The sequence below is a fragment of the Microcaecilia unicolor genome, chromosome 6 (genome assembly GCF_901765095.1).
Source record: "Microcaecilia unicolor chromosome 6, aMicUni1.1, whole genome shotgun sequence".
Classification (NCBI taxonomy): Eukaryota; Metazoa; Chordata; class Amphibia; order Gymnophiona; family Siphonopidae; genus Microcaecilia; species Microcaecilia unicolor.
In genome coordinates, this window is record NC_044036.1 from 114,701,975 (window position 1) to 114,715,618 (window position 13,644).

Consider the following 13,644-nt stretch of genomic DNA (forward strand, 5'->3'; position numbering starts at 1 on the left):
TTTAAATAAATTAATCACATACACATTGACTTCTTAAAGTGCTAAAAAGCACTACTACCTAGAATACTGTTTCTCTGTATTTAAAGAAATATGTACAACAATCATCTATGCATTCAAAATAAGAGAACATCATAACTTACCGGGCCAGAAAACACCAGGTGTCCATAGCAAGCAGTGATGTTATCTGATTCGCACCGAGCACAGCATCCAGCAGAGCATGCTCCTAAGCAGAGAACGAAGACAACAGATCTTATTATTTTAATGGGCAGCTTAATATTTAATCATTACATTCATATAGTCATATCACATATATATTCAAAAAAATGTTTTAAAGAGGGTGATTAACAGACGGAAGGTGAAATTTAGCCTTACTTGCTAATTTCCTTTCCTTGAATCCTGTTAGACCAGTCCAGACAAGTGGGTTGATTGTAGTTTGTATACTGCTCTGCTCTGCCTTGGTAGCTAGTAATGTTGACCTTCAAAGGGCTTGGGGGGGGGGGGGGGGGGGAATGGGTTTCCATTTCAATGGAATATTCAACTACCACAGACCCTCGAAACATCTACACTAGTAATATCATAGCCCTCATACATTTTACCAAATTAGGGACATGGAAGGTCTTATACTTAACCCCTTAGCATTAGGGGTACTCTATTCCACATGACTCTTTTTTCTAAGTGGCTATATACACTTCAAAACCTCCCATTGGTGCTCATAAGCAGAAGCATCTTATTAACAGACTGATCATTACATTTTGCTGGGCGGATTATGGTACTTAGAGCAGAGGGGGGTTAGGACTGCCGGATTTGTACTTACAAAATCAGGCCTGTATCTTACGTCACCTACAGGACTGGAGGCGTGGAGAAGATTGGTGCGCCTATGGGGATAGAATCCACTTAATGGAGACCTTTTACCCATAGTGGGCAACCTAGACTTTACACCAGGAATGGAGAATGCAGTATTCCAAAGATGGACAGCACAAGGAATATATATCAACTTCTTGGGGAGGATGGCTCTATAAGGCCCCTAAGGGGGATACACAAAGGTACAAAAAACAGAGGGATGGATACTTTTGCTTATCATCAAATTGCCCATTATACCTCTGCTTTGTGCAGGGACACCTTTTTGTGGAGGCTGCTATTAGACTTTTGGAATTCTTTCAGGAGGATTCCCCACAATGTCTAAGCCCTGCGTAGGATCCTTCCATTAAAGGACTAAACAGCTGTAGCCCAACAATGGGCCACGAAATTAGGAATATAATTAACTAACAAGGAGTTTATTCAATTACTGAGTTTATTCATTACTGCGCCAAACTCCACAATACCCATATCTCAATATGTATACTTTGGTGGAGGTGGTATAGATGAAGACTTTATCTGAATTCAAGAAAGCTTAGGAGAAGTACATAGGATCTCTAAGGGAGAGAAAGGGCTAGTAGATGGTATGGATGGGCAGACTGGATAAGCCACATGGTCTTTATCTGCCTTCATTTTTCTATGTTTCTATATTCTCTTCATTCCTGTTATCTGTTTGTTAAATTTTGTTGTGCCTTTTAAAAAAATAAAAATTATTCATGAGGAAGATGGAGGGGAGTCTCTCTCTCTCACACACACACACACACACACACACACACGTACAGCACAGAAATGGACAATAGGGGAAGCTGGGCAGTCATTCTAACTTGCCCAGGTCTCTACAGCTCAGAGTCTCACAAAATCAAGCAGCTCGCCACCCTCGAACCCCCAACCCCCAAATAAGACCCTGAAAAGAGAACAACAGTGTGATAATGCACAGAAAAATATATATATATTTACATTTATTTATAAAGCTTGCTAGATCACCATCCCACCTACAAAGTCCATCATAACTGAAGCTTGATTGAGGAATGTTGAGTCTGCCAGTGCACCAACCAGGGGAGTCAGTCTGTAGAATGGTACCCTGGGAGCCTTTGACTACAGAAGACCCGCAGGGTGTTCCACCTGCAAAGCCTAGAGTAATCACAAGGAACTTCAATCCTACTTCTCCAGAACATCATATGCCACCATTTGCTAAAGATAGAGAATACTGGCAATTTCCGGGATACAGAACCTCTTACAGGCACTGATGATGTCACTGTGAACTATGTTCTCTGTTTCCACCATCTGCTGGCAGAGAGGCATAAATCCACTTATCTGTACTGGTCCAGCAGAATGATAAGGAAAGGACCACTATACATCAGCTGACTGCTGACACTTGGTTTTGCAGACATTTTTCTCACTTGGGATTTTTAAATTAGTAAATATACTAGCCATCAAACATTGTACCTATTCAAAAAGTCATTCCTGAGGTATATATTCATGTTTGTACCTCTGGACCACATAGTTTTTGCCACATTAGCCTGTCATCAGCTGAATCACAGCGCCTTGCCCCAACCTCTCTTGTTCCCTTCTTGCCTGAGATAGACAGGACCTTACTGCTAGATATGCTTTGAACCAGGTCTCCAGTACTTTTATACTGAAAAACTGCCAGAGAAAAGTCCCTACAGAGTCCTGCACCTGCTTATTTTGTGGCACTATTTCCATATAATTCAATGTGTGAAATTTTGAAAATAAACAGTATGCGTTGTAACAATCCCACCCCAGGAATGTGTCTGCTAAATGTGAGTAAAATGTGTTGCTCTAGAATGCACGTATACCTACATGGGCTGAGCAATTTTCAAATCTCTCTTATACTATATAAATAGAAATGTACACAGCTAAAAGGCTTTTGTAAATTGCATACCCCTCCTCCCCTCAATCTATAGTCAGACCCTATCCAGCTTCCATGATACTCAGCATCTACTGCTGCTATAATACCAATACATCAACGTCTTATACGTCTGAATCACTGCAGAGTCCTCCTGTGAAATTTACAACCAGTTCCACAATTACCACTAATTACAATTTATAATACGGGATCAAAAACTGCATTATTATTCAGATTGTGAAAATGGGACATTTCTTAAAAAAAAAAAAAACAAGCTCACTTTCAAATAAGACAAAAAAGTCACAGGACCCATTATTCTGCAGCTCTTATCCAGGTGACGAGTGGCTGCTACCCAGATAAGTGCTGCTCACTGAGGCCAGAACTAAATTTTTTTGCAGCATTATCCAGATAATGCTGTTGAAAATCCTCAGTGACTACACCAGCAGTATCCCGCCAGGATGGTCTATGGGCAGAGACAGAAGTTATTGGAGTACCACCAATATAAAGTGCTGCTGCTGCTGGGATAACTATCCAGTCAAGTTAAGACAGGAAAAGAGCTGTTCTTCCTTGTGCAGATAGTTATCCAGGTACTGGCACTTAATATCAATGGTACCCAGCTAATTTCCGGTGGCCACATTACACCTAAATACTCAGCACCAGCATCTGGGTGTAGCCCAGCACTGAATATCCTGGTATAACAACACCACAATCAGTGAAACATCATCCATGAAGATTAAATATCAGGGGGGGATAGGCTTAACAACCAATTCTTTAGCCAATAACACCAAACAAAAATGTCTAACATGCATCTTTTCTCACAGTGTCATCAAGTGCCACTTTGATTTCTCCTTATTTCACATCTTTCTTATGTGATCTACATACTTAATATCAATATCCAGGAACAGATGGATAATTGGACTCATTCAATATCACAGACAGAAATCAAGGCAAATTTTGAAGGTTATGACTTCCATCAAGGAGAGAGGTAATACATGTAGCTCCTTGATGAGACCTGGAAGGGAAGGAATAAGAGGACAAGCCAAGAAATTAACAGGTAGGGGCCCTTTTACTAAAGCTTAGCATGCACCAATTGTGTTAGCACGTGCTAAATGCTAAGAAGTCTATTTATTCCCATGGGTTTCTTAGCATTTAGCATGCGCTAATTCCATTAGTGTGCACTAAGCTTTAGTAAAATTGCCCCATAGTGTAGAAGAGACTGACATACCAGCTGAGAGAAGTATGTAGGAGGAAGTGCTGCTATTAAGGCACACAGGTGCACACAGACATACTGATACACACTGACATCAGTAGCTGCCTGTCCAGGAACCACCACATCTACTAATCGCACAGGAAGCGAGAGCTCAGCATAGCACTGTCCAAACTGAAGAATAGGGCTTCAAACAGAGATAACCTAACAAAATAAAACAAAACAATTTTAATATGTCCAACCATTTAGCAACAGGAACTTTCCAGAATTACATTACCTTAATAAAAAATAATTAAAAAAAAAAAAAACATTCCTTATGACAAAATATTTACAAACCATCTCAATTTGACAGAAATGTTGCTGTGTAATTTTTAATCAGATCTAGCAGTGCAGATCTCCTGGAATGAAAACTGCACCTCTCACAGAGACTACAATTACCCACCTGGCTTTCACTAGGCAGCAGACACAAGTAAGGGGAAGGAAATATACACATTTGACATTCAAATCTACATACATTTTGAAGCTCATAGCTAATCCACAGATATTAATGGGTGCAAGGTCCATAATTTTGTATGCACAACATTTTAACTCACTTTCAAAAGGAAACAACCACATAACACCACCTTTGAAATTTTGCTTCAAGATATGAGGATACAAAAGTAGCCCTGGATCATGAACTTGTGGAGATTACTCAAAATTGCTTCTGAAGCTATCCAGTACCCCTGCAAGGTTAAGTCAAAAATTAGGGCCCATGTCCCTACCATACATGACACGACACTGCTTGCCACTGACGATTCTACCCTACATACTTACATTGTCAACATGAAATAACTAGTAAACAAGGCCCGTTTCTGAGAGCAATGAAACGGGCGCTAGCATGGTTTCCATCGGTAGTGTGTATGTTTGAGAGAGTGTGTGTGTGAGAGTGACAGTGTGAGACTGAGTGACTGTGCGAGTGTGTGTGACATAGAGTGAGGCTGTCTGTGTGAGAGTGTGTGTGTGAGAAAGAATAGACTTTGTTGTGTGAGTGATGTGAGTGAGTGATTGATTGAGGGAGAGAGTATGTGTGTTTGAAAGCCGCTTTTTGTGTGTTTCTGTGTGTATGTGTTTTAAACAGGTTGTGCATTCCCCTCCCCCTACCCGTGCCCCTCTTCTTCCCCCTCCTCTCACCGCCCCAGTCACCCTCCAAGTTTCAGGCCACTCTCCCCCCCTCGAAGTGAGTGTATGTGTTTGAAAGAGTGTGTGTGTGTATATGTGTGAGTGTTTTTAAGCAGGTGGTGCATTCCCCTTCCCCTTCTGTGCTCCTCTTCCTCCCCCTCTGCTCACCGTCAACTTTCCAGTCTGCCGTCCCTCCCCCCTGCCCCCCTCTTCACCCCAAGCCCTCCTCCCTCCCTGTTCTTTGCTCCCAGGCACTGAATGCAGCATTCAGGACTTGATTGTGTGCTGTGCTGCTGCTCCTCTCTCCTCTTTCTGGCCCCCTAGGAGCGCAGGTACCAGGAAGTTGTTTTGAACTTCCTGGTTCCTGCGCTCCAGGGCCAGTGAGAGGAGAGATGAGTGGCTGCAGAGCAGACAGCCAATAGCTGGAGGCTGCCTGCGTTGTTGTTTTTGTTTTTTTCAAGATAAGCGGCGATGTTTGAGGGGGGAGGGTGGATATGGGAAGCGGTGACCTCAGGGGGTGGGGTTGAGAGGGGAAGCAGCGAACTCGGGGGGGGGGTGGAGTTTGAAAGAGGCCTTGGGGTGTGCATAGCAGGGGAGCAGCGACCCTCGCTCGCGGGCGGATGGAGAGGGGAAGCGTCGAACGGGGGGGGGGGGGGGGTGGGAGAATGGAAGAGGCGACGTTTGGGGGGGGGTGGAGAGGGGAAGCGGCGACCTCGTGGGGCGAGTGGATGGTCGGGGGAAGCTGCGTACTTGGGGCTGGGGTGGAGAGAGGAGGTGACGAACCTCGTGGGGAGTGGAAACAGAGCTGGGCTTCCGTGATTCGTCGAGTGTGTTTGCTCTGCCCTCGACGTCATCACGTTGTGACGCGAGGGCGGGGCAGGACACTGAAGGCCAAACCGGATATCTCGGGCGCCTCAAGTTCCGGCTTGAGGCTTCATCGAACGTTGGAGGTGCCTTTTATATATATAGATTACAGAAATATTCAAATATAATTAACAATAAAATAGTCTTAATTATGTAAGGCTAACATCCCTTGACTCAATACTTGATGGCTCAATACTTGATGGAAGGCCCATTTACAACAATAACGGCCATGAGTCGTTTAGGATAATTGTTTCATTTAACAACATAATTATATTCTCGCACAATATTTTGAACACAAAACAGCAAAGACAAGATCAAATTCCAAGAAACCACAACATCCATCACCGACTTTTTCAAAGCACCAAAATTAAATACAATAACGACACTACTGACAAAATATGTACACGCACACTGCCTGCTAGACAACTGCCCTGACTATATGATGAAAGAACCACTAGAATGGTTCAGTGAATGCTTCACTAAACACACTGAATACATACTTTCAAAAGGACAATTCCGAACAAAGGTGACATCGTACTCACCCCAATCCCTAAAAACACAACAGCAAGATCAGCGACATCACAAATTACAGACCAGTGGCATCAATACCACTACTGACCAAAACGATGGAGGGTCTGATAGCACAGCATCTAATGGAATACCTAACACAATTCTCAATGCTTCATAACTCCCAATCAGGTTTCAGACCACACACAGCACTGAGACGGTCATAACCACCCTGATAATGAAATTCAGAAGCTTAATATGCCAAGGACAGAAATATATTACTATAGTCAAGCACATTCAACCTAGTACTCCACACAACACGGGAATATGTAGTGCAGTGGCAGCATGGTTCAATTGGTTCCTAAGGACCAAATCCTACATTGTAAAGATGTCAAACCAGATATCAGCTTCTTGGATCCCTGAATGTGGGGGACCACAGGGATCTCCAATATCACCAATACTGTTCAATGTAATATAAGTACATAAGTAATGCCACACTGGGAAAAGACCAAGGGTCCATCGAGCCCAGCATCCTGTCCACGACAGCGGCCAATCCAGGCCAAGGGCACCTGGCAAGCTTCCCAAACGTACAAACATTCTATACATGTTAGTCCCGGAAATGTGGATTTTTCCCAAGTCTATTTAGTAGCAGTTTATGGACTTGTCCTTTAGGAAACCGTCTAACCCCTTTTTAAACTCTGCCAAGCTAACCGCCTTCACCACGTTCTTCGGCAACAAATTCCAGAGTTTTTTTTTAATTATTATTTATTTATTATAATTTTTACATTATTCATCAAGCTTTACATCTTGAACAGAAAAGGTACTTCATCAAAGAAAACAAAAAAAACAAATACATCCTTAATTCACAATTGAAAATTACCAGATTTAAGTACACTCAAGTCCTCATTTTACGATCCAAGAATTACACATGTGGAAAGTAAGGAAATATAATATATTAAGATTATTAAACCTGGCTAAACAAAGAGTTCCTATTTCAATCATAGCTCTATATTCCATAAAGTTCTCAAACTCTTCTAGCAACAAGAAATTCTGTAAGTTGTGAGGATTCATAAAAAACATACTTCACTGACTGGAAACAGATTACGCACTTACAAGGGTAACGTAGGTAAAAGGTAGCTCCCAACTGGAGGACACCTGGTTTTAGAAGCAAAAATTGTCTACGTCTTCTTTGTGTTTCCTTAGAAACATCAGGAAATATACGTATTTTTAAACCCATAAATTCTTTATCTTTAAAGAATTGTCTCATAATCCACGCTTTGTCTGGAGGAAAGGCAACTGTTACCAATAATGTTGCTGGAGACACTGATTCAGCTATTGGGGCCTCTAATGCTGCGGAAACATCTAATAATTGATCTGAAGTATTTCCAGGCATTTTAGTTGGTAAATAATATACTTGAATTAAAGGGGGAAGAGAGTCCTCCGGCATCCCCAAAGAGTCTTTGAAATATTTTTTCAACAGTTCTCTAGGAGCAATCGTAATTGTCCTAGGGAAATTTAAGAATCTCAAGTTGTTAGCCCTTTGGGAGTCTCCAGAGATTCAATCTTCCTTCTCATATTAGTACTGTCTTTAATTAAAGTTGTTTGTGTCTCTTGTATCTTTCCTGTAAGTTCCAATTGATTTTTTCCATTTTTTAATATATCTTTCCTTTCGATTTCCGCGGCTACAACTGTTTCTTCTAATTTCTTTACTGGGATTCTAATACTTGAACTTGAGGGCATATAGCTTTTCCTAAATTAACTATCAAAAGCCATAAATTGTCCAGGGTCACTTCTGGTGGTTTAGCTTCTAAAAACGCAAAGGTGTTTAAACCTGTTGCCCTTCAGCAGAAGTACTTACAGGTTGCATTCCTGTTGGTCTCAGAGGAACCCGCAAACAAGGATATAGACTCCTGGGCTGAAGAAGGGATAAAACTCCCTTCTACACTTTTGTCCTCCGGCGAGATTATTGTATTCTCCCGTTGCTCCGCTGCTAAAACACTTCCGGATTGCAGAGGAGACGCCGCCGCCGCCGGGGGAGAGACGCCCAGGGGTTGGGGGGCGAGCACGCTGGTCGGGGCTTAGAGATGTCATGCACTAGCGGCGTCTCGGAGCTTCCACCTATTCCAGGCGTCGCAAGCGTGCTGTTCTCCCCGCTGTTGAACTCCGGATCTCCGCAAAAAAGTATCCAATGTACCCGAAAGCTGAGTAGTAGATCGGCTTGGGCGAACAGCGGCAGCCGATTTCCCTCTGTGTTTCGGCATGACGAAGAAAAAGAGCAAACAACTCAGGCTAATCGAGGAGCGCGGAGATTAGCGTCAGGTTCATTCCGCCATCTTGGATCGCCATTTCAACCAAATTCCAGAGTTTAATTATGCGTTGGGTGAAGAATAATTTTCTCCGATTTGTTTTAAATTTACTACACTGTAGTTTCATTGCATGCCCCCTAGTCCTAGTATTTTTGGAAAGCGTGAACATACGCTTCACATCCACCTGTTCCACTCCACTCATTTTATATACCTCTATCATGTCTCCCCTCAGCCGTCTCTTCTCCAAGCTGAAAAGCCCTAGCCTCCTTAGTCTTTCTTCATAGGGAAGTCGTCTCATCCCCGTTATCATTTTAGTCGCCCTTCGCTGCACCTTTTCCAATTCCACTATATCTTTCTTGAGATGCGGCGACCAGAATTGAACACAATACTCATGGTGCGGTCGCACCATGGAGCGATATAACGGCATTATAACATCCTCACACCTGTTTTCCATACCTTTCCTAATAATGCCCAACATTCTATTCGCTTTCTGAGCCGCAGCAGCACACTGAGCAGAAGGTTTCAGCGTATTATCGACGACACCCAGATCCCTTTCTTGGTCCGTAACTCCTAACGTGGAACCTTGCATGACGTAGCTATAATTCGGGTTCTTTTTCCCCACATGCATCACCTTGCATTTGCTCACATTAAACGTCATCTGCCATTTAGCTGCCCAGTCTCCCAGTCTCGTAAGGTCCTTCTGTAATTGTTCACAATCCTGTCACGAGTTAACGACTTTGAATAACTTTGTGTCATCAGCAAATTTAATTACCTCGCTAATTACTCCCATCTCTAAATCATTTATAATATATTAAAAAGCAGCAGTCCTAGCACAGACCCCTGAGGAACCCCACTAACCACCCTTCTCCATTGTGAATACTGTCCATTTAACCCCACTCTCTGTTTCCTATCCTTCAACCAGTTTTTAATCCACAATAGGACATTTCCTCCTATCCCATGACCCTCCAATTTCCTCTGTCACCACTCGGAAAAGAACTGGAAGCAACGGGATTTAACCCATTCAAATACGCAGATGATGTCACTATCTACATATCTTTTAACAGCAGCATCATAGAAATACTGGACCTTATGAAAAGCTAGGCAACAACTTTCAAACTCAAACTGAAGAAAGACAAAATCAAATTCATGGTTCTATCCAGAACGCAGAACCCCACAGCTCACCAAAATTTCACAATCAGCAATCAAACATACCAAATCGAAACACAACTGAAAATACTAGGAATTATTCTAGATAGACATCTATCACTGGACAATAAAATATCGGCAGTAACATCAAAATGCTTCAGAACACTATGGAAACTGAGAAGGTTAAGAGACTACTTTCCTAATAATTACGGATAATGGTACAATCGACGACACTATCACAATTAGACTACTGTAATATGGCATACAAAGGGTGTAAAGAAAATACACTAAAATCGTTACAAACCGTCCAAAACACAGCAAGACTAATATTCAAAAAGTCGAAATACGGAAGAGCTACCCCACTACTCAAAACACTATACTGGCTATCAATCAAGGCAAGACTATTCTTCAAAGCTAGTACCCTCATTTTCAAGATACTATTTGGAATGGCACCTGTACATATGCAAGATATTATCAAACTATCTCCAAGAAATGGAAGCCCAGAAACAAGAAGCGACTTACTTCTTCACCTATCCAACTGCAGAAACATAACCTACAAAACCATCTACACAGCAGGATTCAGCTACTTGGGTTCCAAATGGTGGAACTCAATTCCAACAGTCATACGTAGTAGTATCACTAACTATCTTCAGTTCAGAAAAGAACTGAAAACATATCTCTTCAAAAATTCTATAGCTAACCACATAAGCTACAAATGACCTCTTTAAGTCACAACTGTAAAACACTACTGTAATTTTACTGTAAATTGTAAGCCACTTTGAACCGAAACTTGTTTTTGGATAACAGTGGGATACGAGAATAAATAAATAAATAATAATAAATAAATAAAATAAAATAAATGTTTGAATTTTGTCATCTGTGGCTGAATAATTTATTTGACTGCTGAAGCAGGGGCACATGGTGCTGAAACACAGGACTGCATTGAGTCAATAAACCACCTACTTTGGAACCACACTGGACTGCCCCTTCTTCTCGTTTTTGTTGCTCTGTTATGGACTGTTAAATGTACACTTCTGCTGTTCTTTGGTGTAGGATATATATCTCCATGGGTAGAATCTGTTGCCTTTCATCACTGGTTATTACTCAATCACATCCCTATTAGTCTTAAATAACATCCTTCCTTTCCATGATTTTTTTCGTTCTATTTTACACATTTCACCCTAAAAAGGCAACTATATATAAGAATTCCAACTTCAAACAGAAGGATCAAGCCTTTATTACCTTGGAGTCTCCTCTGGGAAGCAAATTCCAGTGCACCACAAACTCTGCACATCTTCTGACATAGAAGGAAGTTTGTCCATGATACTAACCAGCAATAGGCACTGTGGGAGCACCAGTTCATTTGGAAGATCTGGAAAGAATACCAACAAAAGTGAAATCCCTCTCAAAGAAACATAGGGCAAGATGCACAAAAGCCCTCGTTAGAGCCATTCCGTACCGAATTCCATAACGAATTGGTACGGAACGGCTATGCACGAAGGAAAGGGAATGCAAATAAGCTGCTCGTTGCAGCTCACTTGCATTCTCTAACCCTTCGTTAAAACCGTTGATAATCGGCCCGTAAAGCATGCGCAGAGCAGCCAAGCGTTATGCTGGCTGCTCTGTGCATGCCAAAAACGTCAAAAAAACCAAACATGTCCTTTACGGACGGCCTTGCCCCCCCCCCCCCCCCCCCCGCCCAAGGTCGCCGCTGCTCCCTGCTCCCCCCTGCATTAAAATCATGACTTTTTTAGGCAGCCCCGGCCCCCCTCCCTCCCTTTCTCCTTTTTTAGAAAAAACAGCTCCCGCCATCCTCCGCCCGTGCCCCGCCCCTCTGCTCCCCGAGGTTGTCGCCGCCGCTCCCTCCCCTCCACCAGGCACCCTCCGTCTGAAACCGGGCCTGTGCAGCGCTTCTCACCTCTGTGTGAAGGCGCTGCACGGGCAAGAACAGCTGATCGCCTCCTCCGACGTCCCTCCGTTCCTCCTGAGCCCTCCCTCATCTGACGTAAGTAACCTACGTAGGTAACTTACGTCAGACGAGGGCGGGCCCAGGAGGAACGGAAGGACGTCGGAGGAGGCGATCAGCTGTTCTTGGCCATGCAGCGCCTTCACACAGAGGTGAGAGGAGCTGCACGGGCCCGGTTTCACGGAGGGGGGGTGCGGCGGCGACGACCTCAGGGGGGGCGGCAGGGGCAGGGTACGGGGGCGGAGGATGGCGGGAGCTGTTTTTTCTAAAAAAGGAGAAAGAGAGGAAGGGAGGGAGGGGGCCGGGGCTGCCTAAAAATGTCATGATTTTAATGCAGGGGGAGTGGGGAGCAGCGGCGACCTTGGGCGGGGGGGGGGGGGGGGCAAGGCGTCCAAAGGACGCTCCTGATGATGTTTCTGCCCCCTCCCGATTTTTTTCTTCACATTGCTTTGGAAGCCGGGCAGCCCCAACGAGAGGTACAGACCTCTCGTTAGCTTTCCCGGAGTTTTCCAGCGTTAGGGCAAGCGGAAAACCTTAGTGCATCTCATTTCAATAGGGTTTCTACACAATTTGTTCATCTGCATTCCGTTTTCGTTTGCTGCTACCGTCGTCGGAAATTGGGCTTTAGTACATGCCAGGGTTAAAAACTTGTTCGTTAAAGGGTTTGTTAAAGGCTCGTTTAGTTTAGTGCATCTTGCCCTTAGTCCTACTTATATAACTTTCTTTTAATAGATTGATGCTATTTGAACATGTTATTCTATTTTGCTGCTACACTGTAAAACACCCAGGGTCAGTTGAAAATATATGTAAGCCCCAAGCTCACTTGGAGCTTAGTCATAGGTTTGTCAGGCAAATTTGCAAGTTTCCGAATGCTGAAAAGGAATAGGGCTCTGTATCAAATATCCATAGGTGCCCCGTATAAGAGGCTTGGGCCCAAACGTGACCTTCCCCTGGCTGCCTCCTCCTTGAAGGCTGAATGGCACAAAATTGTATCTTCCTCTCCTCTCCAGCGTCCACCCCCGCCTCCATTCGTGGTGCCGGCTCCTCACTTCGTCAACCTATAATCATGGCTCTCCGTTCCTTCCTGTCCTCCGCCCCCCCCCCCCCCGCGCGTTTAACACTTTTATTTTCAGTGGCTGCGATGGCAGTGAAGAAGACACCACAGCGGGCTCACCTCCAGCTTCTCCCTTCCCTCATACAGTATCCCGCCCTCGCAGACAGAGGAAATGCATCATTGCAGGAAGGCGGACATTGAGTGAGGGAAGAGAGAAGCTGGAGGCGAGCCCTCAGTGCTGTCTTCTTCACTGCCGTCGCTGCCACTGAAAAGGGTTAAACACGCAGGGGGGGGGAGGGAGGAAGGAACAGATAGGAGGGCTGTCGGGGAGCTGAGGGAGGGCAGGGAGAATTGCTGGACATGGAGGAGGGCAGGGGAAGGGGAGAGAAGAAATTGCTGGACATGGAGAGGAGGGGAGGCGAGGGCAGGGGGAGAGAAGAGATCACGACATGGAGGGGGGAGGGCAGGGGAGAGGAGAATTGCTGGACATGGATGGATGAATAGGGGCAGGGGAGAGAGGAAATTTGCTGGATATGGGTGGATGAATAGGGGCAGGGGAGAGAGGAAATTTGCTGGATATGGGTGGATGGAGGAGAGGGCAGGGGAGAATGGAGAGTTGCTGGACATGGATGGATGGAGGAGAGGGCAGGGGGGGAGAGGGAATTGCTGGACTGGATGGATGGAGGGGGCAGGGGAGAGAGGACATTTGTTGGA

The 13,644-nt window shown here is 44.2% G+C and overlaps 1 protein-coding gene across 1 annotated transcript in view; it reads right to left on the reverse strand.

Moving 5' to 3' along the window:
* C6H1orf112 (chromosome 6 C1orf112 homolog) overlaps window positions 1–13,644 on the reverse strand; it is a 148,895-nt gene that overhangs the window by 69,798 nt on the left and 65,453 nt on the right. The window contains 4 exon segments of the mRNA XM_030207309.1: window positions 141–223; window positions 3,948–4,105; window positions 4,108–4,133; window positions 11,153–11,282. Of these exon segments, the coding sequence (XP_030063169.1) occupies window positions 141–223; window positions 3,948–4,105; window positions 4,108–4,133; window positions 11,153–11,282 (397 nt within the window).